The 17638-nt window shown below is 43.7% G+C and overlaps 1 protein-coding gene across 1 annotated transcript in view; it reads right to left on the reverse strand.

Annotated features, from left to right (window-relative positions):
• LOC139351437 (adhesion G protein-coupled receptor L3-like) overlaps positions 1-17638 on the reverse strand; it is a 206991-nt gene that overhangs the window by 122700 nt on the left and 66653 nt on the right. Inside the window, exon 4 of the mRNA XM_070993321.1 lies at positions 996-1209. Within this exon, the coding sequence (XP_070849422.1) occupies positions 996-1209 (214 nt within the window). The remainder of the gene's footprint in view (positions 1-995; positions 1210-17638) is intronic.

Below are 17638 nucleotides of genomic sequence, written 5' to 3' on the forward strand. Positions count from 1 at the left end.
TAATAAAGGATCTGATCTTGCCGTTGTGTTTACGCCTTGTATCTTCTTGTTATCTTCAGTGAAATTGGATCTCCCACGTAACTACAGAGGCGCTCGCTCTCTCCCTGCTGTCTCTCCCTTTGTCTCATTACAACTTCTCCCGGGCTCTTTTTTGTCTGTTCAGTAAAAATGTATTTCGTTGTTAGCGTTAGCCTCAGCAGTTCTGGACATACGTGTACTAACTTTTCATCCATTGTAAGCGCTCACCGAACTTCCCCGGGCGGTACCATCCAGATTCTAGGCTTTTTCTTTTTTCATGAGACCTCCTGGGTTGTCTTCAGCTAGGCCCCATCACTAAATGATTTGTTTACTTCCTAAATCATGTTACCTTCAGGGACAACTGTTAGCTAACAGCTAATGTTAAATCTAAGAGATTTTATTGCCTGAAATCAAATTTAAGATATTTTAAAACTTTAAAGTATCTGGAGATACTCTGACCCAACTTGCGAACGAAAGTACTGATTCACAGCTACTTTTTAGTCATGCAAGGTGGCACGGTGGTAACACTGTCGCCTCACAGCTAGAAGGTCCCAGTTCGATTCCCACTGTGGGCACCGGGGGCGTGTCCTCCACCATGCCTTCGGTGCCTGCTGCTCGAGGGAAGGGGCCTTTCTGTGTGGAGTTTGCATGTTCTCCTCGTGTTCACCTGGAGTGTCCTCCATAAAAAAAACCCCACTAAAAACATGCAAGAAGATCACCACCTGACCAATGGTGACGAAAGGAACTGTCGGCTGGCAGCCCACCGCTCAAGGTCTGCCACGGAGGAACGACTTCCCAAGGGGGGGTAAAATGCAGAGAAAGATAATTTCACTAAACATGACGTGTGTGTAGTCTCCCCCCTGTAGCATGTGTGTGCGGTGATTAATAAAGTATATCTTCTTCTTCTTTCTAAATCAACACGTGTGTCATCTGCAATACCCACTGACATCCCCAGTCTAATGTAAATGTGTCCTTACCTTTGAGACATGATCTTGTATGCATCTGGCAGGTAACACCGCGTGTTCTCCATCTGCGCTGGGTCTGCGTCACAGATCTTGTCATCGGTGCGGCCGTAGTTGGCGCTCTCGATCATGATGACGTCCGTGCCTGGGCAGCGCAGCTCGATGGGGTAGCTCTCGCACGACAGCTCCCTCCTCACCACCGCCATGGGGATGGGTGCTCGACTGAAGGCTGCAGAGGGGAAAAAAAAAAAAAGACGCAGAATGTCAGTATTTGTTGTTCTGATACCTTCCTGTTTAAGGAGTCTACAAGGAGGCTCTCAATGAAAAGATTAACAAAAGACGGAGTTTGATGAAGTCATGAAGTCACATGGGATCATTAAGTTGTTGCTTTCATTGTTAAAAAGATGAATAATCACTCTGATGCATCATCTGGTGTTTCCCATGTTTTCCTGCCAAGGTTATGGCAACCAGAGGGGGTAAAGCGGGTGTGATGTCATTGATGGATACCAATTGAAATGTACCGTTACCCTGAAAAAAATTATGGATTTCTCTGGAACATTGTTGGAAACAGTTGGGATAATGCAACAATTCAACAAAGTGTATCACATAGATGGAGGTATTTTTAGACATTTGAATGCAGAAATGTTCATGCTTTCAAAGGATTTCTGCACTTGAGTGCGAAAACAACTTCATCCTGAAGTTATGGATTGCTGAGATCTCTATTCCTACAGGAAAATACAACAACAGACGGGACGACCTGCAATCAAAAGGTCTGACACTGAGACATATGAGGAGAGCTTGTCCACCCTAGTCTGGAGAATGTGGGCGGACAGGACCTGGCTGTTTGGAGTGGGAGAATGAGCAATACCACGGGGGCCCTCGGGAAGCCAGAGGTTGCGAAAAGCCGGAGTACAAGATTGACACGGATCAAACATGACGAAACAGACACAGTGTTTGCATTTGGCTGTGAGAAAATAAACATTCATTATATGGGCGTTGGACTGAGAAATGAGAGACAGACACAAACACAGAGACAAAGGAACCAGAGCTGAGTTAGCCTCGCGTAAATTGTTACAATTTCCCTCCAGACGAGAATCTATAAATCATAAGAGCCGCTTCATGTTTTGTCTTTTAAGGTGACACAATGCACTTCAGTTAAAATACACGCGGGCAGGAGGCAAAGGGTCAAAAGGTGCTCGATGCCTCAAGCCAAAGCTGAGAGTCTGTTTGGCAAAAGATCTGCTGTTAACCGCAAAGCCAAAATGGCCGGGAGTTTGGCGGGTTGCTGTTTTCCCTCTTCTTGACACAGGCGCACACACGCACGCCCACGCTCATCTGTGGAGGCTCACGCTCACGCACGGCCGGGCATGTGCACGACAGACTGTAGGAGCTCTGTGTTTATAGCGAGAATAAAAAATGAGCGAGAAACGTAAACACCGGCCTAAGCGAATGTAGGCGGACCGCGGCAGTTATGGATTTTTATAAACATCCTTTCAGACGAGTACCTGGGCTGCGAGAGCCACCGCGAGACGACGTGCAGCACAGACATTCGTCATGAACAGACAGAAAGAAGGCAAGACAGAGAGAGAAAAAAAGGCAGATATGAACTGAAACGATATCATGATTAATAGTCACATTTGTATTGGTAAAAATACTTTTTCAAATAAACATGTGCACTCGATTTTCTGGGTCAAAATTCCATTAGGTCACGTGATCGAAGCTCTACAGCACCTACGAAACGGACATTGCATCGAAGTACAAATAGGCTCCTTTTCAAATCTCTTCCACCTATCAAAATAAGTCTTATTACAAATATCTGAGTGACAAAATAATCAACTTAAGCGCCGGCTTACAAGAACCATGCAGCAACAGAAACTTCAGCTCCAGTTCAAAAGAACGGACCCTGAGCGGAAATAGTTTTGCCTCACATACAAACACGTTCATGGCATGACTTGTGTCATTCTTTCTGCATGTTTTAGGTGAGTCTGGATATTTCCTGGGAGTGTGACATTTTCTGTCCTTTCTTCTCAGCTATGCAATCATCATATTATATAACATTGTTGTGATTCAGGTGATGGGAAAATTGCTCATATTTCTTCTTGTAGGTGTAATGACTGTTATCTGACAGAAGTTGCATTTAACTTTGCTCAGCTCGCGCTGACTCACGTGGCATTTTGTTTCTGTACCGGCTCATTCTGGTTCCACTGGGCAGTCACACTGGACTGCACATTTTAAAACAGCTACAGCAGGAGCAATAATTTGATGCAACTTAGAATAAAACCAGTGATTGGTTGTTAACGTTGGTAATGTGTGATTTCTTTTAGCTTCTTTCATCTCATTCTTTTCATTTTAGAGCTTTACTGTTTAAATTCATTCTCAACACACTTACTAGCATTGTTTCCAGCAGAAAAACTTCGAAAAACCAGCTACATGCTACCTGCCCAAAAGCAAAGCAAAGCAGAGCTAAAAGGAGAGTGAATACTGGAGTTTCGAAACCTCAAATTAATCCTAATGTTGCTACATGTTGGATGTATGAATAAGCCACTGTTTGCTAGCGTTTTAACATTTGTTGCACTGCCCCCAAGTGGCCAGAAAAAAATCATGCATGTTAAAATTAGGCCAGTTATGAATGGTTGTGGCTAGCCCTGTGTAAAAGTGAGTTAGGGAATAGTTTTGTTTTTTTTTCTTAACCAAAAGGTTTTACTTAATAAAATGTCAAAATGTCGTGTGGCATTGCACACAAGATACTGTAGACTAAAAGAAAAATAAAATGTGTCTTTCAGGCATACAGAAGGTGGTCAGTACACTTTAACATAATAAAATCTCTGTCATTTTCAGTTTTGCAAACGCCATCCAGGCACCACTGCTGATCTTTCCCTGACAATAAACAAAAGCATAAGAAAAAAAACACACAGAAAAAGACGAAGTGTGAGGTGAAACAACAAGAGAAGCATCTCATTATCGTGTCATTTCATTTTGTCTCATAAATCATTCAAACCTGAACAGGGTAAAGCGGACTTTTCATTGAAACATCACAAATTGGAATAATTGTATTCATTCTGGTGATGAAAGCCATCAATTATCTTCCTCTTAATAGGAAGATTTATTCCACCCTCTGAAAAGTGCTGGCCTGGATCACACCAAACTTCTTTGAAGCTGACAACCGCAGAGAAAAGGAACATAGGTTGACTGAGGCAGGTGCACTTAGATAAACGACAAAAGACTTAATTGACTCTGAATGAAAAAGACCAGTATTAAATGGTTGGAATTATACAACTTAAAGTTGTGAATCTTGATTAATTTGACCTTTATGATTTGCTATGAAATAATAATAAAAAAGAATTCCTTTAAGCCTTGCAACCTTGTAAAGACGAGGGCTCAATTCAGGCCAGCGTCCCCAAAAGGAGCATTAAAAAAACATCAGACGGCGGCGAACATGACGCCATAAACATGGGCACCAGCAATCCCCTAATGTAAGCAAGTGAATGCATGCCAGTGATGTCTCGGATTACCCGGCTCGTCAACAACTGTAGTGTAATTACATTTGTGCCCGGAGGCGGTGATTGATAGGGCTCATATTCCTCGGGTGCCAGAGCCAGCATCCTGCCCCACTCGCACGTCCCGCTGTCTACCTGCACACATCACTGACAGAGCTATCCAAAATCAAAATAGTCTTATTGAAAGTCCATCCTCTTATCTAAGTTCCCATGTTCTATTCATCTCTCTTCCCCCCTCTCCAGCTCATACTTTAGAGGAGTGTTTATATGCAGTGCGTATCTCTTTTTTTTCTCCACTGAAGATTCTCCCCGGATAATTCCTCTGACAAGCGCACTGCTGAATATGGTGGGAAAAAAAAAATCAGATTGGGGAAAGCAAACTGGAAGGGTCATGCCGGATCCTTCCATTACTTTCACACCGCGGAGCAGTGTTTTCAATCATGTAGCTTACAAATGACATAACTCACAAATGAATATTTCAAAAACTGCAATTACTCACCAAAAAGGGCAACAGAAAGGTCAGAGAGAAAAATGTTCATTTGGAAAATGTCGCTCCCCCGCAGAGCTTTTAAAAACCACTCTGAGGGGGAAATACTTTGGAGTTTTGATAGTGGGTTTAATAGTGAGAGGGGAGAAATTTTGCTGCTGAGCCCATTCTTGAGTCGCTGATACTGACCGAAGACCCATTACCTTCCCTGAACCACCGGGCATTGAAGTGCAGACGGAGCAGAGCAACAATGACATTTAAAAGTCATCATTAGTAACAAAACAGGGGCCTTGGGGAGCTTGTATTTCATTTCATTTCTCAAGAAAACGCGTCAGGGAGAAGGAGTTAAGGTCAACCACTGCGCATAATTACAATGAGGCTGACTAAATGAGCTGCCATCACTCGGACAAACACATGTCAAACACACAAACGCATGAAACGCGGTTTTAGATCATTTTCAGGCCTCAGTGCCTGAGCTCAGACACAGTGGATAATTTCCCACTAAATAATAATGCTTTCTACAACTAGGCAGCCAAAAAGTCAGGCAGTGCCAAATATGTTCCCAGACAAGGAGGAAAAAATATTTAGGCTATTAGAATGTGAGGATAAAATATTTTATTCTTTAAAAAGAGGCTCATTTTCTGAAGCAGATGATACAAACTGAAACCTTATTGTGAGTTGGTCTGTGTGTGTGTGAGAGGGAGAGACGAGGGGGTTGCATTCAAATGAACTCTGACTTCATTGAATTAATGTAAGATAGATGGAAGAGAGTGGAGGAGACGAGGGAGCTGATTCGACAGATCAAATGTCTCTTTTTCCGCAGAGAATCGCTGGATGGGTCCAGCCCCCAGAGCTAGTGATTAATTAGCGCATGAATCTGGATACCGTTATTTGATTAGGCCAATGGGAGCCTGTCACACCCACTTCCTTGTTTGTAACAAATGAAATTTTTGGGGGGATGGTGGGGGTTTGCAAATGCTTTGCATGAGAGGGGGAGAGATGGGGGGGAAAGTACAGCATTTTCAAAAATGCATGAGGGATTATTTGTCTTGAAGTGAGAAACAGTTCAGGCAAATTGTTCTCCCAAGTAAATTACGTTTACATATGGCCTAAGGCGAGCGAAATCTCAAAGGCTTTTACGCGGAGTGCAATATTATCCAGCAACTTGACTGTCAAAGGATTCTGCAGTGGAGCATTTAAGAGACGCCATCACTGAAGCAATGTTCGTGCTGCATGAGTCGAATCGGCGGCTTGAAATCGGTGAAATCGCCTTTGCTTGTGTTGCCAAGGAGGTCAGACGGCCTCTGAAAAAGTTGTCAAAATTAGACTAAAAAAGCTGTTTTACTGAGATGAGCAGCCGGATGACAGATAGCGTCTTTGTTATGATGAATTCACGAGCTGACCTCAGGAACGACCGTGACAAACTTCTCAGATCGACTCGATGGCTCCTGACACTTTGACCAATGATGCTGCTAAGCACAATTAGCATTACTCATTATGACAGCGCCCAGATACCCATTCAACACGGCGAATGGACGAGCCATTTGTTTTGCCTCCACTTGCATTCGCTGACACACATTTGAACACATTAATTGGCAACACACCACGCACTTGCAAATTCCAGCAGAGGGGAAAGACTGATGGTGTGTTTTTCGCAGGGCGGCGACGTGCAAACGCGAGTTTCAAACCGTCAGTCAAACTGCCCATGATGCCTGGGGGGAAATTAGCTCTTCAGTGTTGACAAATTAGCTTGGAGGGAGGATGAGATACAGTGCAGTCATGAGAAACTACTGCAACTTGCTGGGTCAACTGCCTCACATGGTGAATATTTGAGCTGCTTGCCGACGTCCACCTGATGGAATCGGAAATATGGCGGCCATTACAGGGCAGCGGCGTCTTTCTTCCCTATTCTAATGATGTATTGACACAGTGAATGTTAATAAATTGGTTGCTAGATGGAGGGAAATCTGCAGAGCACAGCAGCTTCCTCCCCTCTATGATATACTTCCAGAAGACAGTAACCTCATGTTTGCATACACACAAGTAACAAATACAAGTACCTTGCCATCACTCCATAAAGGTTTGATTCACATACTTCAGAACAGGGGTCAAGTGTCTTTCCATCCGGCAAGCACTTTCATTTAATTAATCACTACTTCAATTCATTAAGTGCATAGCCGTGGCAAGAAAAAAAAAATGAGGAAATGGGAAGCAAGTCTCCCATCAAGGTCTTATGTTTAAAACCACTTTGTTGTGCAAATTACAACATTAGTTTCTGAGGTCAAATCCACTCCAGCTTAGGAGGCATCAGTGATTCCCCCCGAAGCAGTTTGGATCTTTATAGAGAGCGGCTGAAAATGGAACTTTTGGTATAGTTTCAAAAATACTTCAGCTATTTATTTCAGAGCTAATTGTGAGCAAATTTTCCGTTCCTCAGAGTAAACAGAGCAGAGGCGTGTGTCCTGCTTCCCATCAGCGGAGCGCCGTTTTGTCAGATGGTCCGAGCCGGATGTGAGTCTGTGGAGCTGCCGCGGCTCCTGACAGCAAGCTGGGCTTTGTTCAGTTCCCGTCATATCTGACATCGTTTTGCTATTTCCTCTCCTTTCATTGCTTTCCCCCTCCTCCCGCTCCCTCTCCCTCCTTCCTGTAACCCACCCACCCACCCACATGTGCCGGCATCACTCAAGGGAGCGTCTCAGCCAAGACTAATGCACCTTGGCCCCCACCTACTGTACAGTGCCTCCTAGGCTACAATGAACACAATCGCTGTCACACATAGGAGACACACACTGACGCGCACACACACACACACACAATTCCCAGAGCAGGCATGACTCAACATGCCCCTATAGTAACACGTGCCCTGATCGTAATTGAGGTCAAAGAAAAGAAACAACAGGCTGATTTTCGTCTTGCGCGAGGGGGAAGAGGTCTTTTCCTCACTTCTTTTACCACACATTATCAGATGGAATTGCCTAACAGCACACCAGAGGGGAGAGCTCGGCTAAGTTTAGCATTATGAACTGAGACAAACTGCAGCGCAACCCCGCTAATCTGAACCTCTGAGGAAATGGAAGTTATTCAGCGTTCAGACAAGACAAACAGTGATGTACAGAGGCCAGGGAACCAATATGAAAGCACATGCACGCTTTCTGAAACATCCTGAGGGAGCTATTTTGGTGTCAGCAAATTGGTGGTACGTCCACTGGATCTGATACCCAGATAGTGTCATGTAGGACATGGCATATTTCTCCAAAGATGCTATTCTTCAACACCTCCTCATACCAGTCTACAACTGCAGGATCACCTTTAGAAAACCCAAAGTTAGCTTGGCATTAATGCTGTTTTTTGCACAGTCCACCTTACTAACGTACAGTGAAGGGGTGGTCACTCAAAATTATATCCAAACTGCTTAATTACACAGTATTATCATCCGACTGTTTCACTGCAGCGTATTGTTACACACATGTAAGAAGCGTTTTAATGTTATAGTTTGTTGAAGCGAGGGAGATTTCAACTCTAAATACTGTTGGGTATTTTAATCTATAACAAGCCATCACATTTTGTAAGTTAACAACATGTATCCCAAGTGAAGTACTTCAAACCGATTTTCCAACACTGGTAGCAGATGTTTCTATTCTTTCTGGATTTACTCCGATAAGCACTCCGTGAATCTGTTTTTTTTGTAAAGCTGCCAAAAGTAATATTTGACTAGTTTGCTTGTCACCTTGGTAAACAAAAGAAGACTTGTTTCTCAAGTTGTAGGCAGTGTGTTTTCAAAACCACTGGGACTTCTGACTGAGCTCTGCTCTTGCTTCATTTTATTCAATCAGAAATAATTACGTTTTTTTTTTCAAACCACTTTCTGAAAGTATGATGCATACGTCCGTATCTCTTTCTTCACTATAGTAAGCACCATTCTCGTTAAGCCCTTGACTGCACTTCATTTGCTGCCATAGCAACCCACAGTATTGTACGAACCCGATGAGCTTCTTTCACATGAGACAACACAAACCAATGAGTGAACACCTAACAAATGAATAGGAAACCAAGCATTATTGCTGTCTGAATGGATCCCCAGGGCTTTACTTATTATAGCTATATTAATCGGACAATAGTGAGCGCAAATGGAGCTGACCTTCCAGCACTAACACACTGCCCACCGGGTTAGCACCACCAGACTGATAACAACTTCCTGCTTTGGCACATTATGATGTGTGTGTCTGCTGATCACGGTGACAGAAAAAAAAAAAAAAAGAAAAAAAAAAGAACCACTTAATCTAAGATGACCCCAATCAGTCTACAACAGCAAAATGAACACAACACCAGACTCCACACCAAATCAATCGTACGTGCGATAGTCAGCAATTTGCTGGAGGCTCATAAAAAAAAAAAAAACGATTGTGTTTTTCAACTTCAAACAAGGAGAAAGTAGGGGAAAGGTAGCAATACAATTTACATAAAACGGAATATGGGTTGTTGATGAAATCTAGAGATGAAATTTCTTTTTCTGTATGTCGTGGAGGCTGTGTGAAAAATTTGGCCCTGTGTGGAATTTGGGGTTGTGGGGAGGTGGGGATGAGCATTTTTCAATTTCTCACCAATTGAAGGCGGAAACAGGAAAATTGGAGCTCGCTCTCGAAGCGTCCCTGTATGAACTTGTTTGCATTCTATTTTATCAAAAGCATCCTTGCACAAGGATCCAACTCCATAGATTACAACGTAGGGACTTTTTTGTGGCAGAGCAATTTGGAAATAAACCTCAGCCAATTGTCTTTCTCATACTCCTTTGTAATTTTCACTGCAGTGTAATATCTGAAGGGCAAAAAAACACGAATTAATACCAATTAAAGCTCAGTGCTGCAATGTTTACTTACATAATGAAGAGCGAGAAATTATTTAAATGACAAAATGAAAATGTGATTTCATGCATATGCGTCTGTAATGTTTTTAGATTAACAAAGACATTACTTCATATTTCTCACAATATCTGTGCCAGCGTAGCTGCGTTCATAATATCAAGCACTGCCCTGAATAAAACATTATTAATCACATTTATAGTACAAATGTAGCACAAGACTCTTACTTGAGTGTTGGAAGCATTTCCACACCCGGTGGATGATAAAACCAGTTTAAGCTAAATCCCTGAAAGGTGTAATTCAAAGGTATGGAACGAGTATAGATAACAGTGAGATGAGGTGGGTGTTGGGAGTGGGGGCAGGCGTTTGCCCTATATACTGTAAAAACCCAAAGGGTGGTGTGATCTCATGTGCCGGGTCGCATCAGCAGATTAAAGGTTGTCTATATCTGTACTTAACCGCAACCCACTTCTTTTGTTTCCTCTTCCGTGGCGTGTTCATTCTTGCATGTGTGTTTATATGAGCACATGCCCACTTTAATACATTATGCATTGGGCGGGGGTGGGGTGGGGGGGGTGTTTGTCCCTGGGGAATATTGCTATCTGTCGCATACACCTACGTGCGACAAACGTGACAGCGTTCAAGGATGACAATTTTGAAATCAGGCCCCCTGCTTGCTCTGTTTCACTTCCTCTTCCCTGAGCTACAGCATTACTGGCAAGGTGTAGCACTGATTCAATCTAATGTCAATCCTCTCCCAGCGCCACAGCCTGTCCTATGGGATGGTGTAAGCCACCTCACAGGCCATTTCAGTGGTCCCATGCTGTACATTTCTAGGAGAAGAGTTATCTCTTTCATTGAGGTCACAGCGGCTGAGGAGCTAGCTTGTAGCACAGCCAAATGTTAGCGCTGACATGCCGCCAGTCAAGAGGTTGAAGCAAAAGAGACAGGGAAGAGGCAAGGGAATGTGTGGGTGACACTATTGTAAAGGCGGATTTGTGAAGAGAGGAAAAGTAACAGGGGAAAAGTGAGATAAAAGACTTGTAAGGGGAAGAAAGCAGGAAAAAATGTGTCAGAGACGAAATCCTAGTGTTGGAGACGGAGGTAAATGTGAAAAAAGTGATTCCTCAAACCACCCACAGAGTGAGGAGTAATCTCATTCCACATGTATGCAATCAAGGCAGTGCTGCTGAAATTAGCCTGGGTGGCTACGCTACATCTGAGACACACAGCTATGATGATCTCCTTTGATCGTCCTTGCCTCTGTATTCAAAATGACAGGTATCAGACACAGGGTTATTGTGTGGAAATAATGAGCGCTGAATATGTATGAAGCAACATGTACACGGTGCGCACAAATCAAATCATCTGGCCGCAACTTAACATGTGGCATACTGGAAACCGACAACAAGCAGAAGGAGCATGAAATAGGACGGGATGTGAGATTTCGGGCAAAACACGCCACACATGGTTTCACACAAACAGGTGTAGAGCTGTAATGTGTGATACAATATCACATCGAGACAGGCTTGCACCTCAAAAACAGCAAATTTATTTGGCAAACCTGTTACCGGGAAGTTGAAAAGCTCCAGTGGCTGCATATATTAGTTTAAGATTAAACTCCTGCAAATCAAGCAAACAAGGGTGGGCCAGAAAACTTTTGCTCTGGAAAGACACAACAGCAGGGCGCTTAACCCTTTGTACTCTAGGCTTGGTTATCACTCCCTGTTCTTACAGACATATGGGCACAGACATGGCTGATGATGCTATATTGCGTAGTTCTACCTCTTCAGCCTGCTGAAAGTATACAAATTCAATGATCTCAGAAGGGAAACTCACTCTTTTTGGTGACAACAGCTCAAAACTCATTAACATGTGCAATGTGTCACAGGGGTCGCATTGCTTCATTTTAAAGGGTCACGTGGTAACAAGTTAGGGAAGAGCTACTTTCGGTAGGTGTAAGGTCAGCAAGTTAGCTGTGGGCTAACTTGGACAATCATTCTACATTATTTATCAGCAGTTACTCTTTGCACTGCAGCCACGGAGTCGTCTGGGTTTGCAATTACGGAGCATCTTGCAGCTTCGACATGATTTTTAAAGTTGCATTGTGTGTATCACATGCTTGTATTCCATTTGACTCAATTATGGTATGAAAAATGGCCTCCGGGTGACATCCAGACCTCCTGGTCAAAGGCCCTCGTGTTCTTCACCATGACCCCGACGCAAAATAACCACCATTGTGCGCACAGAGCGAACATGAAACTGAGTAACATCTGCAGTGGGCCCATAAAAACGGCATACCACATTGTTTGATGCCATTACTCGCTGTGGAATGACATCCCCGACTCTCCCTCTCCTGTTTCAACCCTTTCCTCAGTCCATCTCGTGGCAGAGAAAGGGCCGTATTATCACGGTGAAAAAGGACACCCCCCCGCCCCCTCCTGCTCCTTCCACCAAATGAGGGGCAGTGATCACAGCAGCGCATGTGCGCTTGCGTGCGTTAATATGTGTGTGGAGACGAGAGGCAGGAGGGAGTGCACCACTGGGGAATGTGCACCTGCAATTTTTCTCATTTGACACAGTTGGTCTTTTGTAGGGTCTCAGGCACAGGGCAACGTCTGTGAAAGCTGGCCTCTACCCCCACCTCTGCTCCCACCACCCCCTAAAAAAGTTACCTTCTCTATGGTGTTCTCAGTTTTATAATAGCTTACGTCGAGAGCGAGCGGGGGAGACACAATCCACAGATGACCAGACAGTTTGGCTGAACAGAAGCAATGCGTGCACACACTTCTTATCGCTTGAGAGCGATCAGATGTAAACAAAGCTTAACAAGCTGCAGATCCATATGGGAGAAGAAAAACAAAGACAGTGCGAGAAAAATGCAAACAAAAGCATAAGGAAAATTAATGAAGGTCACTTTAAACGTATTCATATAATTAATTGCATTTCTTCAGCAAGATGTTGAGAAAACTTTGCGTGTCCGTTTATGAGGAGGAACAGAAAGACAATATCAGGAATAAATAATTAAATGAAAATGACAATTTATTAAATGTAATATAATGAAAAAGCCTTTACAAACAGATGTTTTGTGTTCTTTTGTGATCTTGGTGTTGCTGAGGATTCACTGGCTCTTATTTTTCATCGTATTCGCCTTTGTTTCTATCAGTAATACTCACTTTCGACTCACCAACTTCAGTGCTGGAATCAAAGAACATGGCAAAGCTGGGGGGACAAAAGGAGTCCAATGGGGTGACAACGGTGGGAGATACAGGTTTTAAACAAACTGACATCCATCCATCAGTTTACAGACTGACCTCTTGATTCAACTTTGACTATTCGTGCAGTTTTTCTGACTGCTCGTGTTTTCTTGCCCCATCTGACTTCTCGCCATGTTCCCATATCGCAACGATGTCATCCTAACTGACAGGCGTGATGGCAAAAATACAATCCAAGTTGAAATAAACCAGAATTATCCTTTAAGCCAAAGGGTCTACAGGGCTACTTTAGGGAGTAGGCAGTATTTGGTCAGGGTTTCAGTGATCCATGGCCTAAGCTGACGACTCCTCCCGTGTCCGACAGCTGTGGTGCGAGACTGAGGCCAAGCTGAGACCCCCAGAGTCTTTACACTGTACATCTGCAGAGGATGTGGTCGGGGCCTGTGAGGATGATTTGTGTTCTTGTGTGTAGGAGGGCTTGAGAGAAGGAAGATAAAGGGAGGGGACGTGTGCGTATATCTGTGTGCGCTGTACGTGCCGTAAATAAAAAACATAAACTAGACTGTATTTTCCATCCACTGCAAAGCGCTAGAACTGTAAACTACTTGACCCTGGCATCCATCCAGACAAGGAGGCCACGCTGAGGAGCAACCATTACTCTCGCGCTATCCGTTCCCCTCTCCCCTTCCTTTTATTTTAATGAGAGCACAATTAATAAGGAAATGGAACAGCTTCCCAAAGGAGGCCGGTTCCTCCACAATGGAAGCATTCTTTTGTCAATGGCTGTATTGAATTCCCCTACAAGGCCACTGGGCCATACTGAAGGCCATCTCCAGTATCGCCCCCACCTCCCCCACACCGCCACCTCTCTTTTGCTTGCTCTCACTCTCTCTTATCCTCAAGGTCTCATGGGCTAATCTGTGCCACAGTATCATTTGATCCCCCCCAAACCCTTTACTCCAAATGCAGACTTAACAATACTTCATATTGATTCGCTGAGATGAAATCACCAGTTACTGTGCATGCTTGGTTTATTCAATGACAGAGCTTAGGGAGAAGACAGCAGGGTCACACACCATCTTGCCCATAATTGGCCCGTTGCATTTGTAGACAAATGGTATCAGACTATATTATTCTTTGTGCTGGATAGCTCGAGTGTGGCTTCAGAAAAAGAAAGAGATCAAGAGGAACAACAGCTAATTAATCCTTTGCCCCTTTTGTTTCTCAATTATTCCCTTTGTTGGTCAAATAAAGGTGGTATCGCTTCACTCGGTCTCCTGGGTCGGTCGTACTAAGACACCTGGATTTTCCTCTGCGCTTCTCTGATGCCCTCAGTTGCTCCAGGAACACTCAACAACAGCGACAATGCCTCACGCACCTGACAACGCAAACAATTTAAGACTATTTATATCGAGATTCACGACAATGTGCACATGCAAGCAGAGAGCCAATTGTTTAGATGCTCTAAACAAACAACAGCACTTGACAATTTGCTGCTGTGTGGCCATTAAGCTGCATATTGCATAAGCTGATGTAGGCACTCGCAGGCTCTCAGAGAGCTTCCCTGGATATATGATCTGCATGTCTCAGTGCCAATGAGCAATGCCAAAAACTGATGTAAAAGACGGATGGACACAACTAGAGCTAGCTCGCTAGACTGCTTGCGAGGTAGACAGAGCAGTGGTGTAAAGATCAACCGATTCTGAAAACCAATACAACAGTCATAGATTCAGCTACATCAAAGCACAACCACAGCTCCGACCCAAAGTCTGTGACACTCCCAAAACAGGTTGATAAGGCTATCAAAAACCTTTGAAAGTGACACTCTCTGCAGTCCTGTACTGCTAGCATGCGTGCGTGTGTGTTTGTGTTTGTGTGTGTGTGCTGGCCCTCTCCTGATATACAGTTTTGGCTATATTCCCTAATCATATCCCTGCTTTTCACACACACATCCACACTAAAAAGAAATATCAGACCAATAGAACCGACGGATGGGCCAATCGAAGCCAGTAGCTTCTCCCTGTTTTACAATCTCTGTGCTAAGCTAAGCTAATCGGCTGCTCATGCTTCACAGTTACAGTAGCATAGACATGTGAGAGTGGGGCAGTGGCAATGCATACAGCACATACGCATTTGGGGGAGCCTTGGGTAGTTGTTGCTGACAAGTTATAGCTGTCACGCGTGACTTTTAACCCTGTGCAGTGCGGCGCACATGCATGCAGAATGAAACATGGCTGCCCATCCAAATGCTCAACTGCAATCAACGATATGGAAATACTTTCCCAGAGTCATAGATTTGTTTGTGCAGTTGTGTTCTACGTTATTCCATGTTCAATAAACAGGCTTTCAAACATTTAGAGGAGGAAAGATTGGCACTATTCCTGCAAGACAGCAGCTGCATTGTTATTGCAGTCAAACAGTATCTCCAGCTTAAGCAAGCTTGCTGGGGGTTTAGTCTGATCAGATCACTGCTCATTTGTGAGGAGCCTCTCAGAGCCAATCGAGGAGTCCGACTCACAGGGTGGTCCCATCTACATTACTACTAGTTAACCCTTCATTGGTTGCATTTCAGATCTTTTTGATGAGAACTGTTGCTATTCGGTGAAAAAAGATTCATCTCCCGCGACTAATCAAGCACTTGACTACTTTTTGGGAATAGCTGAAGACTACTAAAATGCAGCAGTCGTGCATGCCCCATTGTCTGTATTACTGCCTATGTTTCTATTGTTTGGAGAACAAAAGACATTCTGTGCCATTTCTGATTCAATATTTGAAACGAAAATTAAGGAAACCAGCCATATTTATGTTATCCAGAAAGTAAATTGTATCAAACAGGCTTTAAATTGGAGTATATCATATCATTGCTAATCTATGTGTGATCTTGGACTGTGTACGCAGGGACATATTGGAGCGTCTGAGAACGAGATGCACACAGCAAATCCCCTCCCACACACAAAAGCATAAAAACACATTGATAAAAAATGGAAATATGCGTGCATGTTATTGGCAACATGTGGTTTAAAGAGGGGAGAGTCTAATCTAAATAATTAGCAAACATGCATATAGTGTAGCCTTGAGGCATGTACTGCAATCATATGCCGCTCCAGTAACAATTCATCATGTGGGTGGGGAGGGGGACTGACAGCCTCACTCGCACACCCTCATCCATGATTGTGAAAGCCTTATGGCAGAAACAGAGCTAAGGGGGCAAATCCTACAAAGCTGATATATTTGCATATACAGCACTATCGTGTCTAACACTGCAACATGTAATCATCTGCCCAGTCTTTCACAGCACCCACTGTGTCATCAGAATGCAAATATGCCACATATGCAAACAACCGCGTGCATGCGGACGCGTTGGATTTATTTTACAGGTGAGGGATAACAAGCGTGTGCTGCTCGTATGGATTTCACACTATGGCTCGGGAAGAGAAAAGTAATTAATTTTGCAAATCGAGGAAAGCATAGGTCGCTGCATTGTCTCTCTGCATGGCTTCTGTTTGCCCTTCCCGCTCCTCGCATTCCGCCCACACCCCAAATTACTGCCTGACCCCTGCTGTTATGCAGTGTGGGAAACCCTGTGGTCTTGCACGCCCACCATTTTTGCCCTGTGAGCCGGTCTGCGGGGTTACTTAGCGATTCTCTCTCTCCGCTGTGCCAGACGCCACAAACATACACACGCACGGCGCGCACGCGCACATTACGCAGCCTAATGTAAACGAGCATCCACTGCCACTTGACCTTGCTGTCAATATCTGTCCTCATTAAACACCATTGGGCCAGCTGCGAGTACACTTTAAACGGCATCATTCAGCGCTTACCAAATTATGCCCGTATAACTGGGCTGAATGAATGGGGAGTCTAACTCGTTTATTTGGAAGATATACACAGGTCCCAGTATGGACACCTATAAAACATGCAGAGGTATTTAACCTCAGCCCGCCATTCTTAATGTTGCTGTCATTCATCCCGCTTCGGTTGAAAGTTCTGACAGCAATTTGGCAATGTCAAGCAGTCACTACTGATGCCATGGGCAGCAAAGGCCATTCTTTTATTCCCCATATCAAGCAGGTATTGATTTTTCACTCATTACAGAAGAACATAAAAAGGGAAGGGGATTTCTGAGCACCACGCCAAATGCCACACAAAATGTTAATGGTGGAAGTGAGAACTGGAACAGAATACAAAGAAAAGGGGATTTTATAACCAATATATTTACTTTAAATTGAAATCTAGCAATTTTATTCAAATAAGACCTCACATCCTGACAAAGAGACAAAAATGCTATACAAAAAGCTAAAAAATTAGCATTCAGAAAGGAGCTATGGGATAAACTGGCAACAAAATGACAGCTATGGAGGCCACCCTTAGGGTAGGTATAAAAACAAAGTCATTTTTTCCATAAGTGCTACACTATTATCTTTTTTCAGGCAGCCTTGTGTGGCTTATGGGAAAAGCATAATCCATTCCCATGAAAAAGAGAGGAAACCAAAAAAAAAACAAAAAAACCTGTTCATGCATTAAACCCAAGGCATCTTTTAAGAATATTATTAAAACCGTTTTCAAAGCGATCAAACTTTTATGTGAAAGTCACAGA

This window comes from Chaetodon trifascialis, chromosome 23 (assembly GCF_039877785.1).
Source record: "Chaetodon trifascialis isolate fChaTrf1 chromosome 23, fChaTrf1.hap1, whole genome shotgun sequence".
Taxonomy (NCBI): Eukaryota; Metazoa; Chordata; class Actinopteri; order Chaetodontiformes; family Chaetodontidae; genus Chaetodon; species Chaetodon trifascialis.